The sequence below is a fragment of the Eutrigla gurnardus genome, assembly GCF_963514095.1.
Source record: "Eutrigla gurnardus genome assembly, chromosome: 15".
Classification (NCBI taxonomy): domain Eukaryota; kingdom Metazoa; phylum Chordata; class Actinopteri; order Perciformes; family Triglidae; genus Eutrigla; species Eutrigla gurnardus.
This window is the reverse complement of record NC_139938.1, coordinates 17,509,696-17,531,034: the sequence shown is the minus strand read 5'-3', so window position 1 is coordinate 17,531,034 and position 21,339 is coordinate 17,509,696. Positions and strand designations below refer to the sequence as shown.

Here is a 21,339-nt window from a genome sequence, read left to right as displayed (position 1 = left end):
GATTTTGTGTTATGCTTCTAATCACACGTATTATTGGTATATCACTGTCAACAGGTCAATCCTGCAGAGCTTGCTCTTAGTTACTAGTTTCCCCTGCGTTAACAAGTTTTCAATCAATCAATAATGTCAATACAGTGTGGAATAAAAGGGTTTTCTTGTAAACAAGTCCCAAGACTGAAAATCCTAAAACAGCTTTACCAATACAGCAAACATCGCTTAAACAGGACTAAATAGTCTATTTATTGGAGACTATTTCCAGGCACGGATCAATACATAGTGGCTCTCAAAAAGCAGCTTGATGTTTTGTTGTGTTTTGTTTTTTTAATGGAAATTGATGACAGTGAAAAGAGAAATATCCCCAGACTCGGTGGAAAGTCATGCAAAACTGGATCATTAATTCACCTCTAGGCAAGAAACAAAAGGTGCAAAAGGTTTCATGTGTTAATGCCTCCTTGTGCTGTTTGCCACCAGATCTCATGTCTCAACACATGTTGTTTTGTAATATTTATTATATACTGTACGCCCGCTGCATCTCCTGCAGCTATCACCTGACCCAGATAACCTCCAGGCCTTGGCTCCACTAATCACCCATTATTACCCTACAGGAGGTCAAACCCCCGTAATCGTTATGTAAAAATGACCATGAACTGATGTGTGCATCAATAGTTATTATTGTACCATTTGGTGATTTTGACACTATGTGATGCTTGTTTTAATGTATTTGTTTCAATGTCATTGACTACTAGATGCTGCAAGTGATCCACATCTGCTTCCAGTTTGAGATCTTATTTCTGCTTTCAGAACCAGATTTCCATGCATTAAGCCATGAATGTCAGTCCCATAGTATTGCTGATCTATTTCCAACAGCACTGCTATGATTGTGGCTCTATGGGCAGTGCTATGTGGGAGAGATGGTTGCAGTTTGCATCAATACTCAACAAGTTCGTGTCTTGCTTCCCAGCTGCTGGGCAAACATTAAAGGGAGAGTGTGTGGGATTACAAACCGGTCTAGAGCCAAAGTCTGCTCCGCCTAAGTTGCAAAATATAGATGAATATCAACTTTGTGTTTACACAGGTTTAGTGTCTGATAGGCCAGGTAATTCTAACATTGCAGTAACACATGTTGGAGACTCTAGATGTTTTAGTTGCCCCCTCTTAAACTTCTCACCCTGATTACTCACTCGGTGTGAGCAAGAGTTACCACATAACCAAATATGACCATCCTGCACGACTGTGGTCAATCATGAGCTGTAATGGCTTTAACTTTTTTAAATGTTTGTTTTTTCCTGTTATCTTTTTATTGCCCAATGCAATAAACGTCTCTGTAATCTCTGTAGGTATGTAAAACAAAAACAAAGCCTTCGATTTTTAACTTACTCTAAATCACTCTAAACAATACCGTTTATATCTGATAGGAGTTGAAATAGTGTTGCTTTGCTTTTACATAATACTGATGAAATGGCAGCTGCATTATCAGTAAAACTCGTATTTTCAACCTTTGACGAGAAAAACATCTACTTTGCATCGTTATAAATAGTGAGATAGTATACTCCTGCCTGAAGTGATGTTTGGATTTAATGCACAGCTCAGGTCTGCCCTCTGGTGGAAAGTTGTTGCCACTGCATCGGCGTGCTGCTGGGTTTTGAGTGAAGAATCAGGGTGAACAAACGCTATGAACATTTGACTTCAGACACAAGGAGTCTCACTTTTAGTCCATTTTTGCCGCTGAAATGACAACAATCGCTATCGTTTCACCGGCTGTGGCGAGTCGGCGGCGCCGTTGCCTAGCAACCGCTGCAAACCAGCGCTGCCAGACGTCGGGTGAGCGCGGGGGACAGCGGTGACGTCACTAGCTGTCTTTGAAGTTCCGTGCTCAGATGACAGCGGTGAGTGGCGCTTTGAAGTCGACAGAACGTAACATCTGGCTTTGATCTAACCTGTGACGTCACTGAACAAGTATATATATAGGCCTAGCAAACACATTAAAAGTGTGGAACTAGAGACACAGCCAAGAAGGAAATAGGAAAAGCCAACTTAGCATCGACACACATCAACAATCAACAAGTCGCCACAAAGATTCAGAAATGTCTGCAATGGCGGTGCAAAAGGACGACACCTTTGTCCCACTGATCGGAGGCTTCTTTGAAAGGCTGACACAGCAACAGTACGCAGTGTTGAAATCTGGAAATCCAGATGTCAATACCCAACTCCTGCTGGCAGAGCTTCTGCTGGACATCGTGAGAGCGGTGTCATCGATGCTCCTGTCAGCTATGAGCATGAACGCCACACAGACCAGGAAAGGGAGTCATGCTCCGCAGGGTGAGAATCTCAGTCCGACTGAGGAAGACATCGTGGCCAACCTGTGCAGCAAAGTCACACAGACTTTCAAAGACGTCATGGATGTTGGTGACGAACTCAGGTGTGCCAGCAGTCAGAGCTTGGAAGACTTGATTGGGAAAGATGTCGCAGTCAGCGTCAAAACTGCCCTCTCAGAGAATCAAAGCCCTGAATTCATCCTGCACAACACTCCACCTCGCCGACTCAACAAAATGGTCAGTCACGCCGCCACGATGATGAAGGCTTTCATGAAGAAAATGAAAAGCACGTTGACACCACGATCACGTAGGAAGAGTCCCAGTCTGAGAGTCACCGAGTCACAAGACCTTCTTGCGACTGACTCTGAAGAGGATCAGTCCTCTCTGTCATCAAACTGGGAGTTTGTAAAAGTGGAATCCCCGCAGAACAAAATTGAGACCGAGATGAGAGATTTTATTCAGCCTCTCTTGGAAAACTTGCCAGAGTCTGACTATGAGTCCATGGAATCAGAATGTTCTCTGCAGATTTCAATTGTTGTAGGAGAAATTGCTGAAGAACTGAAGAGTTTAGAGGGGTCAAAACCTGCAAGTCCAACATCATATGCTTCAAGTCCAGCATCAAAACCTGCAAGTCCAGCATCGAATGCTTCAAGTCCAGCATCAAAACCTGCAAGTCCAGCGTCCCAACAGAAGAGCGAAGTGTCCACGGAGGAAATCCAGGAAAAAATCAGGAAGTGTTCTGCAAAGATCTTTGCCAAGGTGATGCTTGCTCGGATCCTGTCCCAACTGAGGAAGGTTTTCCTGTGCGGTAAAACATGCAAACAGTCAAGCAGCTCATCTGACATAACTGAGCTCATCAGCCAGTTTGTGGAAGAGTCTGCTGAGGGAGCCCAGGCTGTGAATGTGCTCTGTGAGATGCCAAGGAACGCTCCAGCAGGTAGAACCCTGGTAATCACACAGGAACTGAGTGATTTCCTCTATCGTAGCTTGAGACCCGGACAGGCACCCGGCACCCTCGCAAGACCAAGGACCCAGCAAAATGCCCAACTGTACCTTGAGATCTGCAACAGAGTGCTGACTCTGCAGGGAGTCATGGCGTACTATTTTAGCACTCAGGTCAACACGCGCATTGAGAACATGGTGATGGCTATCATGGGCCCTGCAACAACGTCACCGGAGGCAATAATGCGCCCTGCAACAATGTCACCGGAGGCTATAATGCGCCCTGCAACAATGTCACCGGAGGCTATAATGCGCCCTGCAACAATGTCACCGGAGGCTATAATGCGCCCTGCAACAAAGTCACCGGAGGCTATAATGCGCCCTGCAACAAAGTCACCGGAGGCTATAATGCGCCCTGCAACAAAGTCACCGGGGGCTATAATGCGCCCTGCAACAAAGTCACCGGAGGCTATAATGCGCTCTGCAACAACGTCACCGGAGGTCACCAGTGTCAGCATAGCTTCGCTAACGCCTGCCCAACATCAGCAGGATGCTGCAGTGCAGCGTAAAAGGGAGTGTGCCGTGGAGTTAATCGCGGAGATGCTGGTTACGTGGTTATACCGGAAAGCAAAGGTGCACATGATCAACTCAGAACAATACGAGGACCTCGTCAAGCGCTTGACCGAAAGAACGTTGCTCGAAGTCGAGGGCGTAGATTTCGATATCAGCCGAAAAACGTGGGCAAATCTCACGCCACTATTCCAGGATCTGTGCCGGGGGCAGGGCAGTGGGAACAAAGTGCTGCTCGACTTGACATCAGGTGACCCAGCACTTGAAGAACGCTTCGCCTGCCTCGTCAAACATCACCTGACGACACCACCGAAAAAGCCTAACGCCATCTGCAGGTTCTTCTTGTCAGTGGCCAGAGCCTGCCGCAGGTGCTCCAGCTCGGTTTCACCGGTCTAAACGCATGGCTAACGTAGAAGGAAAGGGTTTTCTCCGGGTGCTCCGGTTTTGTCCCACATTCAATGAACAGCTCCATCTGATTCATTTAAATGAAAAAAAAACCATACAGGTAGAAGGTGAGGTTTCAAGTGCTGGACCCGAGGCTTTCTGAGCTTTATTTGTCGGCTACTCTGGTGGCAGTTTTTGGGTTTTCTCCGGGCGCTCCGGTTTTTTCCCACATTCAATGAACAGCTCCATCTGATTCATTTAAATGAAAAAAAACCATACAGGTAGAAGGTGAGGTTGCAAGTGCTGGACCCGAAGCTTTCTGAGCTTTATTTGTCGGCTACTCTGGTGGCAGTTTTTGGGTTTTCTCCGGGCGCTCCGGTTTTTTCCCACATTCAATGAACAGCTCCATCTGATTCATTTAAATAAAAAAATTTAAAAAACATACAGGCAGAAGGTGAGGTTTCAAGTGCTGGACCCGAGGCTTTCTGAGCCTCATGTCGGCTCCTCTAGTGGCAGTTCTTTCTTTCTTTCCTTTCTCAATCTGATGGACGAACCAGCAGATGAAGTCATTTGTAAATGAAGTTGTCAAATGAAGAGACCAGAGATGTCTGTCTCTACATGTCAGCCCTGTGATGGTCTGGAGATCTGTCCAATGTCCACTGGGGTCGACTCCAGATCCCCGTGATCCTTAAGGATGGATGGATGGATGGATAGATGGATGGATGGATGGAAGGACAGACAGACGGACGGACGGACGGACGGACGGACCTGCTGGTGATGCTCGAGAATATTAAGTTGTCTCCAAGTGATTACAATTCAACTTGAGGGGAGCGTGTTTCTAGTGTACGCAGTCGAAAAACACTGGAATCCCCCGAGCAAAAATGGAAATACAACTACGTCCCACATCATGAAGAGCAGCTGACAGCGATGCAGATGGATGCATCCCCCTTCCTCTCACCATCTCCACACTGACTTCAACTACCAGACCAGAGTCATGCACCTTCAGAAGTCTCCTGATGACTCTGTGCTAGTGGGAAGTATCAGCAAGGGTGAGACGGCTGAGTACACAGCAGTGTTCTTTCTTTCTTTCCTTCCTTCCTTCTGCAGCTACAGTGTCCTGCTAGTTGGATGTATCAGTAAGGCTATGACGACAAGAGTATGAATTGTGAAAACGGAGGATGTAAATTACAATAACAAAACAAAATGAAAATATAAAGTACAAAAGACGTAATACTAGCGCCAATGGAGTGGAGTGGAATATATATATGCCCTCCATTCCCATTCACATTCACACCTAAGGGCAATTTAGAGTAATCAATGAACCTATCCCCATCCTGCATGTCTTTGGATTGTGGGAGGAACCCGGATTGTGTTTGTGTGTGTTCTATTATGCACTATTGTTAATCTTGCACACTTTATATTTGTTGCAATTTACTGGGAGCCTTTTTATTCACACTTTCTGTCTATGTGTTCAATTGTGTCCAACTTCCAAAACATTTACACTATGGATAATAATGCAGTCATTTCGTAGCCCAAACACCCCCTAGTATGTAATGGAAGCCCTCTGATTACATCATTATGACATCCTTCAATTTCTTTTCACACACATTCCCTTTTTTTAATGCATTGCTCTTATGCTATATTAGTAAAGTTTATATATTATTATTATTTTTCACACACAAAAAAGATGTCTTATCTGTGACGTGATCAAAATATATGTTGGGGGTGAGACTTTTTGGGTTCGGCGATGCGTTCAAAGTCAAAGTCTGTGGTTTTTCGAAACAACCTACTCTGCCTTTAATATTCATAAGAAACTCCAGTTACTCAAGGATAGTGCATCAGGTTTTTTTCAGTTACTGTATCTGCCCCTTTCAAATAAAATACAAATTAAGTAGAATTTTCCCCTTTTTTAAGTTGATTTTTTTTTTCAACTTGGACCAGTTAAACTCATGGCACATTGTTGATTTTTTTAAATTGATAAATCTTGTAAAATGCAAAGAGTCTAATCATAATAGGGATTAGAGGGTGTGCGGTGGCTTTATTTGAACAAGGTTCCCAGAATTAGCGACACTCCTGGTCAAAAAGAGTTTGACTCAGTAAAAAAAACAAAAAACGCTATTTATATAATGTGACTGGAAAGCTTAAATGCGAGAGTCTTGCGTCGGGAATACGGTTGGCATTTTTTCACGTGTTTTTAAACCACGTGTTTGCTTTCCCCCTTGGACTAAAGTGGAAGAGCGAACCGGGGTTAAAGCTCATCTTTGGCAGCCACACTCGGATTCCGCAGGTTTCCTTCGCTCCGCGGGCAGCAACGCGCTGGCTCGCTTCGGTGTTTTTTTTTCTCCCCACAACTCGCTGTGGATTGTGGGAGTCGAGGAGGACACTGCCCAGGCTTGTCACCGGAGAACCGGAGAGACGCTATCCTCCCCCTCCCGCACGCCGTGTTTTGTAAGTAAATCCGCCGTGGGGTTTTTGCGTACGACCCGGCGGTGTCGCGCGTCGAGTGCGGTCGCTCGCTGTCGTCCGAGCCGGTCTCCGTTGCCATTATGTGGGTTTTTTTTTTACTGGCATGGAGGCCGAGAGCGGAGAGAGGAGAGCGGCTGCTGCTGGAGCTGACAGGCGGCGAAGGGGAGGGGAGGAGGAGCGGGCAGCTGCCGCCGCTCCGTCGGGCTTATTTCTGCCCGAAAGCCCGCCGACCTGAACGGAGCAAAATGTCTGACAGCTCGTGTGTTTTTTTTTTCAGCCTTTAAAACTGAAGCCGCTCGTGTCGGTTAAACAACGTACATGCGCGCGAGACATCCGGCGCTGTTGACATGCGGAAGTCGATGTCAGTTGGAAGGAATAACGTTGGCGGTTTAAACTCACCTACACCTGCGCGGAGTTGACAGAAATGTCTTCTACATCACGTTCATTTTTCCCGGTTAGCGGTTTTGTTCGGTGAGGTTGTCGCGTGAAAATTCATCGCATCACAGCCAGGCCTTTTTTTTTTTTTGGTGGAGCTCATTAATTATCAGTATCAAGATGGCTAATTGGTGGCTACATCTGGTAAAAAAGAAACAAATATGTGTTTGTTTTTTTGCATGTCATGACATTATTCAAGGGAATGCATTTTAAATAGATTTGAGAGTTTAAAAACATGGCATATTTAGTAACATGGCCATTAATTCCCACGATGACAGGGTGCTAATTGAATGTTATCAATAGAGACAGTATCCGTTAATGTGTGTTTATAGATGCCCTTTGGCCTGAGTGTGATCTAAACACAGAAAAGCCGATCATTGGTAATCAATACGTCTGATGAAACTGACTAGAAAAGCACAGATCTAACTGCTGGAGGACTTGAAATAAGGTGACTTATATCTGAATGCATAATAACAATATTATTATTTTATTACTATTATTATTATCATTATATGAAGTTAGCGTTTGAGGCTGGGTGTTGGGATGTAAAACTTATTCCAGATTGTCTTTTGTTTTTGTATAAAACCTTCCAAAACGTATTCAGGAATTGCATTTTGTTTGTTGTTAAAGTATTTAGAAAACACATTGTATCAACAAGAGTGCAACCCGTGAGCGTTTATGTTCAGCAAAGAAAGACGTCACATAATAACGATTTAATGATGTTTTCGCTGTTTTTAAAATGATTCAATTAGAACCAGCCAGCCCCCTAAAAATAGCCCACCGCTTATTTATTTGGCTCTTTTATTTTGATGAATCACTTCCTGCGGGAGAGTGTCCTCATGTAACACTGGGATTTCATCTGTTCAAATGCAGCCTCAGATTTACAACCAGCATGATGGCTTTGTGTGTTTCACATCTGGCCAAGTAGAAATTAAAGAAAGAAGGTGTTTAGTTACTCACCATGTAGACAATCATGTTCAGATAATGTCTATGCCCCTCCCCCCTGCAGAGCCCGACGCCGGTAGCGGTCTCAGCACCATGTCTAGCCGAGGAGCAAAGAAGAAGTCCACCAAGACGTCCCGGTCCACCAAGGCCGGGGTCATCTTCCCCGTGGGGCGCATGCTGCGTTACATCAAGAGGGGCCTGCCCAAATATCGCATCGGGGTGGGAGCGCCCGTCTACCTGGCAGCCGTCCTCGAGTATCTCACCGGTGAGGATAAAACGATGATGATGATGATACTTTTTTCAGCGCCAGCTCAGGGACAGGAGGAAGCATTTTAAAGCAAATATTCACCTGATCTTATGGAATTAACCAAAGACTGGATATTGTTTTTTTTCCACTCACATAGCTGAGATCTTGGAGTTGGCAGGTAACGCAGCCAGAGACAACAAGAAGGGTCGCGTCACCCCGAGACACATCCTGCTGGCCATCGCCAACGACGAAGAGCTGAACCAGGTCAGCTAGCTGCACGTGTCCCGTTTCTACACATTTATATGTCCCGTTTATTTAAAACGTCGTCCTTCCTGTCTCAGTTGCTGAAAGGTGTGACCATCGCAGCGGGTGGCGTCTTGCCCAACATCCATCCGGAGCTGCTGGCGAAGAAGAGAGGAGTGAAGGGAAAGCTGGAGACGCCCATGTCGCCCCCACCCGAGAAGAAACCCAAGCCGGTCAAAAAGACGGCGAGCAAGAAGATGGGCGGCAAAAAGGGAGGAGCGAGGGCGAAGGTATTGCTTCACAGTGATTGTTGATCTATGCTGAAGGGTGGAGGAAGTTTCCCCCCTAAACACCTGAGAGAAGGAGAAGTTTTCTGTCTTTAATAGACAGAAAGTTAAAAAAAATAACGCCCAGAACTGAGAAAAGTCAAATTCACGGTGCAGACGAGGCGTTATTGAGTAATAAAAAAGGAGCTTCAGCAGTGATACTGATAGCGTGATGTGTTACTTACTCACCGAGTGATCAAGAGAAAACAGTATTCCTGCACACGGCGTCACCATGCATTCTGTGTGTCAACAGAAGCAGGGCGAGGTCAGCAAGGCGGCGTCGGCAGACAGCACCACAGAGGGATCTCCGGTGGACAGCTTCACCGTGCTCTCCACCAAGAGCCTCTTCCTGGGCCAAAAGGTCAGTGTCCTGTCTGTAGAAATGCACAGGTGAGAGCTAAATACATAATAAGCCACAGGCGAGTCTCTATTGTACGACGGCGTTTTAAGACCATTCAAGGGGAGGATAATATTCCAAGAAAATACATATAATTCCTGGGATTAAAGTCGTGAAATTGCCTGAGGTTCAAGTGATACATTTAAATAGATTTGAGTTGGAAATAAAACGTAAAAGGCAGAGGGGTGAATGAAGCGCATCGGAGAATAAATGACTCAAGAATCATGCAAGAAGTGTCTTTGATTCCCTGATTTCAAACTGTGGTAATAAATAATAGCAATTGCTGATTTATTATAAATGTAGTATTTGGCTCCTCCTGTGCACAATCTCAGTGCTAAAAAAAAAATATATATAATATAATATGTGCTGTGTTTAGCTGATGGTGTGTACAGGAATGCAATTTGTGATCATGTTCCGATCTGCCGAGTCATGAATCCTCTCTTATTACACTGTTAAAATCCAATGCAAGATGAATAAATGCCCTCCACACAAAGTGGGAAATCGACTTCCAGAGCTCAACGTTTTCCGATCAGCTGTGAATACTAATTATGGCGCCGCATGCTTTACGCTAATAGTATATAATTGAATAGTGGCTGGTTATCCTGACCTGATGTAAGAGAGGATTTAGTTCTGAAAGCATGAAGACACACTTCTTGCTTGTGGTTGCCCAATTCTTAAGGCAGTATGTCTTGGCTCATTTAAGTAAATATGTTGCATTAAAGGGAAACTCCCCCACCTTTTTATGTGGGTGTCCAACTGGTGCTGATGGTACATTTAGTCCCCTGAAGGAATACATTTCTCAGTGCTTGATTTATTGATCGAGGAAGCTGATTTCTTCAGCTTTTTTTCAGATAAATAAATAAAATAGGAGTAACAAAATGTTCTTATGTGGAAAACAAAACTCACTTAAAATAAACTTTCCACTCTTCCAACAAATAGTGGCTCCGGTTTGGTCACAGAATTAAAGTTCTTACCTTGAATTGTGGAAGCTAACTTTGTTAACCGGATGGATCCAGTAAAGTTTCCACTTCATCGGATCCACCCGTCGCTCCTCCGCAGTCCAAATATGGTCATTTCTGTTGACTGATTGCAAAGATTCAGAGATGGCGGGGGCCAAAATGGTGAACTCGAGGCTTCAAAAGCCGGCAAACCAACGGGTGACGTCTTATATACCGTCCATGTTGGAAACACTAGCAAAGAGAAGAAGGAAGTCTTTGAATGCACTATAGTTTTACAAGAAGAAGAAAAAGCAAACCTTGCATCAGCAAGAAATGTAGGCGTATTTGGCAATATATCCCAAACTCGTATAGATAGAGATGAGGTTCAATGAATTTCCCCTTTTTAATTTGAAATCAAAGCGAATGTGAATGACTGCAGCAGGAAGTATGTTGTCTGCTGTCATCCTTCCTTTGTTAGTGAAACGGCTCGATAGCGACGCTCACCACAGACTACAGCCGCTGGTAGAAATCAATGGATGATCAACAAATGAATGCAGTTAATCTCCTCCTCATTAGGATAATGAACCCACGAATAGAAGAGTCCGTCTGTTTGCTGGTTTATTGGCCTAATTATCGTAACTGTGCTTTTTTTCCTGCTCGCGTGTCTCTCAGTCGCTGTTTTCTCTCCCTCTGCTTTGTTTGGATCTTTTTTTAATTACCGAGTTTTAATGATTTAAGGGGGGAAATAAGGTGTTTGTGTAACGGATGACTAATGACCCTTGAGGGACTAACAAGATGCCGCATATGCATCGACAATCCTTAACATTAAGAAGGATACCTTGACATTTTGAGTTGGATAGCTTCCCTTTTTGAAGCTTTGACAAACAAGATATAAAGTATTAATATGAGCGTGAGATTCTATAGGACTGAAGGGACATGGAACGACATCAGCTGCAGACGAAAGGACATAAAGAATCCCAACGCTCTGAAATAACTATAAAACACAACGTGGGTAATTACATTACGTGCCATAAATATTTGTTTGACACGTCGCTGTAGGAGAAGCTCAGGTGTAAATAACCAAACTACTGCTGGTGGAATTATTATAGCTGCTTCGGTTTCAGCCTCCTGCATGCTGGCTCATACTTGGCTTTGTCTGTGTGATCCTAATTAAGTATGCATTTTCCTAATGAATGCACCTGCAGGCCTGCTGTCCTATTTGACCTCTTCTAGTTGCAGTTTAACCTTTTTGGAGCAGTATTTTTGTATGTGAGATGAAACATACAAAGACTCAGTGTTTGTTAGAAATCATCAAAAAGTCAAGGTATCCCTTTCTTTTCTTAATTGCTTTGCTTCCTCCCCTCTTCTTTCTCGCTGTCCCCCCCCCCTCCTCGGCATGCCTCCCCCCTCCGCAGCTCAACCTCATCCACAGCGAGGTCAGTAACTTGGCTGGCTTTGACGTGGAGGGGGTCATCAACCCCACCAATGCTGAACTTGAACTTAAAGATGATCTAGGTGAGCCCCCCCTCCCCCACCATCCTCTCTAGTCCCAGTGGGGTTTGAGATTAAAAAGTTCTTGAACGTCTCTTAAACGAATCGGCAAAAAAATCTTAAAGAAAGAATCCTCCTCCAGCTGTTCATTCACACAGTGGGCAACTTGTTTGAGTCTAAGAACATGTTTCTAATAATAATCTTTAAAAGAATCACACATATATCACCTTTTTTCATTTGATTATTGAAAATATGATTAAGAAAAAAATGACAATTCAAAAATCCAGGTGAAAATCCAGTGTTATTGCTTTCTTCTTCCTGAATTCTATTACTGAGCTCTTTGCAAACCCAGAAATAGAAGTGTATCTGAATCTTATTCATCTACAGGACGTCTTCTCGTAGCAGGAAATAAAAATTTTCAGAAAACCAAATTAAATATGTTGTTAAAAACCAAATTTCAAAAGAAACAGAATGATTTTTTTGTTCAATGCAGCGTAAATTGGGAGTGAAATTCCTTCCCAATGAAGCAGATTCTGATTATTAAAGTTACTGTTAGTTAGTTCATAACAAAAACCAATGGAAACCATTAGAATGAGTGGACGTGTGCTATGACTGGCCTGTTCTCTTGTTGCCATGGGAAACCGCGGCTACAGCCAACTTTCCCTCAGCAGAAGTGCTGGTTGATGACTTCTGGAAATAAACTAACTTATTAATGGTGTCGCTCACATGTGTGAATACCTGGAGAGGATCTTAACTTTGATCGTCTTTGACCTCGAGTAACTCAACCTGCCCTTGAAGAAAAAAATGATTTTCTCTGGCAGATCAATAGGGAAAAAAATGTGCATAAAATAAAATTCCCAGCAGGAGAAGATGACTTTCTGCGGAGACATTCAAGGACTTTTATCAAAGCTCCTCACAGCAGTGATCCTGCTTGCTCGTCCCATCTCGTAGATGTGTTGAGGTTCATTCCAGGCGGTCGTCCTTCCAGATAGCAAAGAGCAAATCCTAATTGTAATTCCATGACTATTATCGTCATGACGTAAAGCACTAATTTGCAGAACCTCTTTGTTGGTGGCTCCGCAGCCTGACTGCAAGGTCGGTGGCCTGGAGTGTGCTCGTTAACTTCTTTGCTCATTAAAACGAGCAGAAATCAGGACGACACGAAAAAAGGACAGAAAAAAATGCTTTCTTAATTTTTTCAATGTTTTACTACAAAACAAAAAGTTTAAAATGCACTCAAGCATGCAACCATTGAAACATGTGTGAGTCGATCCGTGCCGTCCTGCTTCCTAATTACATAACGTGAACCACCGTGTCCTCAGTTGCCTCCTTGTTTCCTGATTGCGCTCACGTCTCTTTTCTCCCTCTTCTTCTCTTTCATCCTTTTTTTTGTTCTATTTTTTCCCCCCATTTTGTTGCTCCTGATCTCTCACACACACACACACACACTGTTTTTTTACCACCATGTTGTTTGCCTGTTGTTTGTCGTTGTTGTCGTCTGTAGTTGCAAGTTGTCCAAGCCGACATTTCCATCGTGGAGAGCGACGCTGTCGTTCACCCGACCAACTCCTCCCTCTATTCAGGTGGTGAAGTAGGTAAAGGAACCATGACACCGCAGACCGCCAGTGCCTGTCTGCCTTCTCTGCCTTTCCCCCCCACGTAGTCTGCACTGAAGTCTGTGGACAAAACATCACAGCAGCATCACAGCTTTTACTCTGCGTTGTAGTTAATTTATCTTAACCCACAACTCCCTGTTGCTCTTCCTGTAAACGCTTCGCTGTAGTATTTATGTCATTTGGCTGAAAGAGTGAAAGAACATTTACTTGCAGAGGTTTGAAATGTGCAAGCTGGGACTTTTTTATGCAGGCAAGGAAAAAACTCCAGTTTTCCAGATTTGAAAGTCGGCTGCCAGACAGCGTTGGAAGTTTGCTGTTTTCAATCAACCTAACCCAAGAGTCAAATGTGGACACTGTGAAAAGGATCATTTAAATTTGGCAGCTTGCTGGAATAAAAAATATATATCGGGCTATAGTTGGCAGCCGACTCTGTTTTCTCAGTTCTCAGAAATTCCTGCATTTTTATGAAGCAAAAATGAAAAGTTTGTGCTTTTCAGCCAGGTCTGTATTTCAAAGCAGGGCTAATGATGTTCGGCTCTTTTCTGTCTGAACGCCCCCGTCATATACCAACCCTGCTTTGCCAGACGAGCCCCTGCATTAGCTTCTCCCCAATCCTTATCTGAAGACTCCAGCGTTCACCGTTTCAAGCAGCTTTCAAGTCTCTGCAAGTTTATTTTCATATAATTTCCCAGATATGAGCGACAGCCTGCAAGATGTGTCGAATATAGTGATGTAATGTGTGTCGCTGCTGTGCTCAACCCACTGATGATTCAGTAGTCATAGTAGTAGTGTTGTACAGAAACGTGATCAGATCTCCATCAGTTTAATCCTGAAATCACACGGCTGCTTGTTGCTGCTTTGTTTCCGCCTGACTGAAACGTGGTCGATGTGGGACGCGCTTCATTTCCTGTTTCCCCCTCGACTTTGCTGTCAGTTCAGCGAGTTAGAAAGACAATCCACCAGGTTTTAAACACTCCTATCAATCAATAGTCATTTGAATGAATGAGTGGATGGTTATGAAACCACTAATAACCACACAAAAGAGAATTATTCATTAATGAATCATTTGAAGAGCCTTTATTGCTAACTTTTCTTCCTCTCCTGCCTGTTTTAAATGATCTTCTAGCCTTGAATATCCTCTGGTTTCCTCTGTTCTCTTTAGCTCTGATTTGAATCTGACTTCCTTTTTAAACGTCAAAATAAGTTCAAACAGACAACATGTGAACAGAGCTTTTAGATTTTGCGTTGCCAGCATGCAACAAAGTCCTTCTCTCTTTAATTTGGGAGTGAAAGCGAATTGGCCCTCGGTCCGCTGCAAATAAGCAAGTATGTGAGGACAGAGGGAAGTGATTAGGGCCGTGGCTTTGATGCATTAGTTAAACTCACTCCGAGTGAGTCATTTGGAAACATAGCAGCCTCTCTGTTGCTCGATGTGTGAGACTCTCCGATGAAGTAACAGAGATGTGTGGCGTGAGCTCAGAGAGAAACCAGGTGAAAATGACTGACGGCATCGTTGTCTCCATGTCTGCGTGCTTGCCTTTCTGCATGACATCGCCTCGCCTCTTTCCTGCTGCCTGTCTGTCTGTCTGTCTGTCTCGCCGTCAGAAATATACAAGGATGTATTCACTTCAATCCTGTCCTCCACGTAACAGGCTCCGCTCTGGAAAAGAAGGGCGGGAAGGAGTTCACCGAAGCGCTGTCGGAGCTGAAGAAGAAGAACGGCCCTCTGGAGGTCGCTGGCGGTAAGATTCATCACTTTTACCAGAGCCTGCTCCTTCATTGTGCGTATGGTAAAGAGATTTATAACATATTTGTGTTACATATTTTGTTTGTCGCCGATGATTATGGAACCTGAAAGTTTAAGTTAAAAATCGCAATAAGTTGATCGTGGAGGATTTTCATTATCGGGATAATCAGAAATATCGCCACGAGTTGAAAAAGCTGTCATGTTAGAGATGGATCCTGATTTAAAATATACAGGATACAAGAACATAACTTTAATTAATTTAGCCTTTATTTCTGGAGGTAGACCTTATGATTTATGATTCTCTTGTTGAACAAAATGTGAAGTGATTCCAGATTGCCAGATTGGGACTTTGAGGCGATTAGCTGTGTTTGTTTTTGAGTTTGAACGAAGACTGTTCTTACAGCTCAATTAGTGTCGACGCCAGTCGTGTGTTTCATCCGTTCAGTGAAACACAACACGTCTTTGCAACTAGCCTGGCAGAGATGGTGAGTCTTTTTACAAGGTTCAGAGTTCTGCTTAAAGATGCACTCGAGAAAGACCTAATGACAGGAACGTAAACCTAGAGTCTACAAGACAAAAAAAAGGTGCCTCCTCTTCTGTTATCATTCTGCTGACGTTTCGTGACTTCCTTCCAATGTGAAGGGGTGAGAACCATCTAATCTCCTCCGGCACCACCCGGCTCCTATGACAGTGATGTCACACGTCCGTAAATCTCTCTGCACGCACACACACACACACACACACACACACACACACACCACACAGGGCTGGGTCCTTTTTGGCTTTGCACATTCAGCAAATGATGTCAGGACACACTGCTGCAGGGATTATCCCGTTGGACACGAACACCCAGAGTTCACACTTTGACTCATTCATTCTCCTCTTAAAAGCTCCATTTTTTTTGCCAGAATTTTTTTTAGAGAGCCGCTGAGTACTCGGTTATTTTTGTCACAAAATGTTCGTGGACTTTTATTACTGGCGAGTGCAGGCATCGGTCTTCAGAGAGCCATATTGTTTGAGCCGTCAGATTATTTTACCCTTCAGTCCATTTGTCTCCCTCTGATTCTCCCTCCATCTGTCTCTCCCATTATTCATCACTCACGCTCAACTCATTCATTCAGCTCCACCACTGCTCTCTCCCTCGCTCACGTTCAGCCATGTTAGCTCAGCATCCTAATCCCTGTCTCTGTGTGGAGCTCATAAATAGATTACCAGGTGACTGAACACCGAGCCAGCGGAGTCTGTCAGGGATTCTGGAGATCTGGATCGGCCAGACCTGGTTCAGAAGGGCCGTCAAACAAGTTCTTCAGGATGTTTGAAATACTTGTAAAAAGAAAGATTTGCTCATCTGGATTTAGCTAACAATCATCCCAATTTCAAGGCCAGACAGGAACTAGAGTTGTTCTCCAAGTTGAACATATTTTGTTCAATTTCCCCCCAAAATAACGTATTTGTCCCCCATGAGAGTGATCAGCCGCACAGATGGATAAATAAAACTGATAAGTGTTGGAAGACAATGAGAGCTGGATGAGTTAAAGAGGGTCAGAGACAAAATAAAACACTGCAATGCTTTTCCCAAAGTTGAAAGGAGTGCAGGAGGAGGTGGAATGAAGCCTCCATGTTGAATATGTTCATTCCTCACGATGTGATTGGTTGATGCTCCAAAAATCAATCGGAAATCGGAAATGACAGCACTTTTTTGTTGTGCGATATATCCGTTCTGAGGGAAAGTACTCATAACAAAACTACAGTTTGGAAAGCTATATTCATTTTAGGCATAATCTTCAATAAAATTATCTTCAATCATAAGGATTATCCCGATAATGTAAATACACCACCATCAATTTATTGTGATGATTTGATGTGCAAAGTAAACACCTTGAGTAATCTAGAGCTGCAACTATTCATCAACTCTTTTTTTATTTATTTTTTACTCCAACGATGTCAACAGAGTCGTTGCAGCGCTGCCGTTTGATTGGCCCGTGATCTGCACATGTGCACCGTTCCTCCGACGCGAACCCTTAAACAAGTTGAACTTTTTAGGCAGCCATGAAACAATAATCGTCGTCATCATCATCGACACACTTTAGCTCGGTAACGGCTCACACATGCAGCGCTGCTGGCTCTCTCCGCTGTGTGAAGTCTCTCCATCACGGCCTGTGTGCCATCTGGAAACCAGCTCGTCCTCGGCGGCGTCGACTCGGTCCGGTCGCACGTTCGCTGTGAGCTAATAAAACCCGACTGGAGGCTTTCTCACTTCACAGAGTCGGGGGGGCTTTGGCTGAGTTACACCGTCTGCAGCTGCTGCTTTGACTTCCATGTCTTCTCTGCTACTCTGCTCCTCTTCAGCTGTCTGGAGAAGTGATTTCTCCAGCCCACCTCACTGCGATCGCCCTTTCCAAACTATTTTAAGCTCTTGGAGATTTGCTGCGTATATTTTTCCCATGAAGCAAAGTGTTCTTTGAGCATTTTGGGCCTCTGGGGGTTTACGCTTGTGACAAAAGCCGGTTAATGAAGGTGATTTTATGGAGACAATGGACGCGGTGTGAGAAAATCCAGCAGCATGTCAGAGGTGAACCAGTTCACTCGCTTACTAAAAGAACGAGCACAAAAGCTGTGGGTGGCTGCAGACGTTGCATGGCATCCATGTTTTTTGTGATGTTTTAGCACATTCAAAGAGTAACTGCAAACTTCAATATGTTTTTTAAGCTATAAACTACATTATGAGACTTGACATTTCTTACCACATTCATAAATAAATATACAAATTGAAAACACCATCTAGTGTTTTAATCTTTCAAGCTGAATTCTGAGTCGAGACTGAGGACCGTTTCAGTTTGTCGATTATTGTATCTCTCTCTATTAAATAAGCCATGAATACATAATACATTAATTTAAAATAAGCATTCATCATAACCCACATTTAATGAATCAGAAATCTTAAGTATTATGATAATAAAGGGAGTTTATTCCCACTAGGAATGCTCACGTCATCCTCACTCTTCTACCTGAAGTATGTTTCCTCTCACCTCGATGACTCTTCATCCTCTCTCGTCTCCGTCCCTCAGCTGTGTTGACCGCCGGCTTCGGCCTGCCCGCTAAGTACGTCATCCACTGTAACAGTCCGGGCTGGGGATCCGACAAATGCGAGGAGCTGCTGGACAAGACGGTGAAGAACTGCCTGGCTCTGGCCGACGAGAAGAAACTCAAGTCCGTGGCGTTCCCCTCCATCGGTAGCGGGAGGTAAGAAAACCTGCACGGAAACGCACAAATACGCCGCATCACAATCACACAATCGCTTGCAGATAAATGATGCTTCTAGAAAATGTAATTATACAAACCTAACAGGCAGCATGAAGAGTTTCTTCATTAACCAAATAAACTCCAGGACGTTTTCTGGCTTTAGTTTCGTCTAAAACTACAAGATGTGGTTACGTAACACTTTACATGGTAACACTTTTTGCATCCCTGGAAACTGGACCCGAGTTCAGCCGAACAACGTGATCTGGAAAGAGAATCCTCACATCATGAGTGGCATTCTCGCATCGTCGGCAGGAAAATCACTCGTAGATTTTAAGTCTAAACGGGAGTCGACACGGTTTCCACGGCAACGGCGGTAAATACCCTCCACTTTGATCAGGAAAGAGTTACACAAACGCTGCGTTTTGGAACGACAGTAAAAAAAAGGGTGAAAGGTCAGATCGGCTGTTCCTAAGTTTAGGTTTAATATGGTTTTTCAACCAAAGTGATGTTTCCTTCTCGGCTTGTTCCATTTAAATAGTTTAGAAGAACACGGGACTTAAAGGGCTGCCTGATTAAAGGGTGTTAAAGTCGAACTGAAGCAGCATCTCCAGAGAATCTTATCTTCCATTGGGAGGAATCTGATGTGATCATTCTGGTCTCCAGCCCTGTTTAGGGTTGTGGTTGCAGATTGATTGATGGCACGATAAGCAAGCTTCTTATTTTCTTTCCCAGAAAGGAAAAATATATTGGATTTTGATCTAAAAACACAAAGAAATGGATTATTTGTATTTGCATAATGTTAAGCAGACTCTGATATAAAACAGTGGATGTTTGTTTTAATCACAGTGACAGAGATGGAGAGAAGACATAGGCATCTACTTGCATAAATGAACTTAAAATGATGATTAAATGATGATTTCTGTCCAGTGAACAACATTGCATGTAAATTATAAGACATATATGATATATAAGACGAGTCTCTTGAAGTGTGTGTTCTTTTCTGCCAGAAACGGTTTCCCGAAGCAGACGGCGGCCCAGCTGATCCTGAAGTCCATCTCCACCTACTTCGTGGCCACCATGTCCTCCACCATCAAGACCGTCTACTTTGTGCTGTTCGACAGCGAGAGCATCGGGATCTACGTGCAGGAAATGGCCAAGCTGGAGACGAGCTAAGAGTTCAGATCATCCTCCCCCCTTCCTCCCACACTGTTCACCGTTTTTTTTTCTCTCTCTTTGAAGAAAATAGGAAAGTGTTTACTAGCGATTTGTTTTATTATCAAGAGAAGAAGAATCTTTCTAAAAAGGCCGGGAACTTGTTTTTGCATTATGTTTGTATTTTTCCTATATTGTTTTTAAACGTCTTATTTACTCGTCGGCTCTGGCGTTTAAATATAAAAGTGCACTGTTCATTCTGCGGTCTTTTAGTACAAACAGTGCCCGACAAAACCGATTCAACGAGGGTTATTATGAGAGATAGCTCCACCTCAGTTTCCAGGCTTTCCAGAGAAGTCTGATGAATACGGGTTCATGCATGCAGTGGCAGTAAAGGGGATTAAAAACAGCTATTCTCTTCCTTTTTATATCTCAAACACTTAATGAGTGGGAGGTTTTTTTGGGGTGGGGGGTATACATTCTCTGTTCATCATCTCTGTTGTCAACAGTACTGTATAATGAAAAGGTAAAGTTCAGTTCGCTGTCTTCAGGAGACTTGTGGAACAGAACTATGGAATGAGTTTTTGTGTTGTGTGTTGCAAATTTCTGTGTTTGACTTTCTTTATACGGGCAGAAAATCAGTTTCTTGTGTGCTGCAGAGACCTTAAGTTCCCCCCAAAATGTAATCTGTTAAAAAAAAGAAGAGAGAAGTCAATTGATGCCTGTATATTATTATAATAATAACAATAATCATCCTGGTACCAGCGTCATCAGTTTATACTGCAAACCGGACCCCTGTTGGTTATTTACACTAATAAAAAATCATAATTTATGAAGTATCTTGGTAGAATTGGAGGTTTTTGCAGGGCACAAATGAATTATATTGTGTGTTCCTATCAATGTTTATATAGATGGAGTATTTGTGAAATGTTATAGGGAAATATTGGACTGTAACATAGATTTTTTTATTTTCTATTTTAATTCTAAAAAGGCACAGGTGGTTTGGAAGAAAAAAATAGTGAGAGAGTTTTGTGTGTGTGTGTGTGTGTTTTGTCTTTGTTAAGCCATAAAACAAATGTACTTCTTTCTTTGCTGGATATCGAAGCTCTCTGCTGTTGCTTTTGGTTTGCTCTTCCATTCAGCCGCCACTAGATGGCCCCCTGTAATCAAGAATTGGATTTTTTTTCGTCTCAGCCATTTTCTGTGCAGCAGCAGGCCTCTTCACACAGACGCTGTTCGATTTGAGTTGGATTTGAATTAGGATTGATGGACGAATATATATATATATATCTATATATATATGAGGAACCCGACTGCTCTGCTGCATTTGGACTTTTCAAAAGCCTAACTTTCTTATGAAAAAAAAATGTAAAATGCTTTCTAAAGAATTGCTACAATTGATTCTACAAAAGGTCTGTACACACTCCGGTAATAAAATACCTTTAAAACACTTTTTTTTCCCCTTCATTCATGAGATCATTGTGTGTGTTTTCCATCTGTGAGGATGCTGCCGGGCGTCTAGAAAAGTGTGAGAGTGTGAGGTTTGATTGTCAGAGGAAACTTCAGCGTCCTCTATGGAAACAAGCGTGTCTTTGAATGCAACAATAAATCCATCAACGCCACATTAAAGTGAGCATAATTTGAAGTGTTGCAGAACAAATGGCAGAAGGATGACATGCTACATTTATTTGATTTGACCGAGAGCCGAATTCAAAAGCCTCGGGATCCCCGGCTCAACTCCCAGCTCAGTGTGTGTGTGTGTGTGTGTTCCTGTACTATACTTATGAGGACCAAATGGTCTCAGTGAGGAAAGAGGAAGATTATCAGTGTGAGGTTATTTCCATGAGCTATCGATGTCACAACTTCAGTACGGTCACAACTT

General features: G+C 43.3%; 1 protein-coding gene across 3 annotated transcripts; it reads left to right on the top strand.

Moving 5' to 3' along the window:
- The first annotated feature begins 6,372 nt into the window (after positions 1-6,372).
- Positions 6,373-20,907, top strand: macroh2a1 (macroH2A.1 histone). Of its 3 annotated transcripts, none has more exons than XM_084028924.1 (9): positions 6,373-6,659; positions 8,122-8,322; positions 8,462-8,568; positions 8,646-8,837; positions 9,127-9,234; positions 11,624-11,723; positions 14,968-15,057; positions 18,131-18,305; positions 19,313-20,907. In XM_084028924.1, the coding sequence occupies exons 2-9, from the start codon at positions 8,151-8,153 to the stop codon at positions 19,476-19,478; spliced, it is 1,110 nt and encodes a 369-aa protein (XP_083885050.1). In that variant the 5' UTR covers positions 6,373-6,659; positions 8,122-8,150; the 3' UTR covers positions 19,479-20,907. The 3 variants fall into 3 exon arrangements, with proteins under 3 accessions (XP_083885050.1, XP_083885052.1, XP_083885051.1); XM_084028926.1 differs by lacking the exon at positions 11,624-11,723 and adding an exon at positions 13,204-13,294 and having other exon boundaries at positions 6,377-6,659; XM_084028925.1 differs by lacking the exon at positions 6,373-6,659 and adding an exon at positions 7,542-7,560.
- The last annotated feature ends 432 nt before the right edge of the window (positions 20,908-21,339 follow it).

Excerpts from the sequence above, each read along its gene's own strand:
- macroh2a1 (XM_084028924.1), top strand. The coding sequence starts at position 8,151 with ATGTCTAGCCGAGGAGCAAAGAAGAAGTCCACCAAGACGTCCCGGTCC. Across the intron at positions 8,323-8,461 it reads CGTCCTCGAGTATCTCACCG|CTGAGATCTTGGAGTTGGCA; the intron begins GTGAGGATAAAA and ends CCACTCACATAG. Across the intron at positions 11,724-14,967 it reads TGAACTTAAAGATGATCTAG|GCTCCGCTCTGGAAAAGAAG; the intron begins GTGAGCCCCCCC and ends TCCACGTAACAG.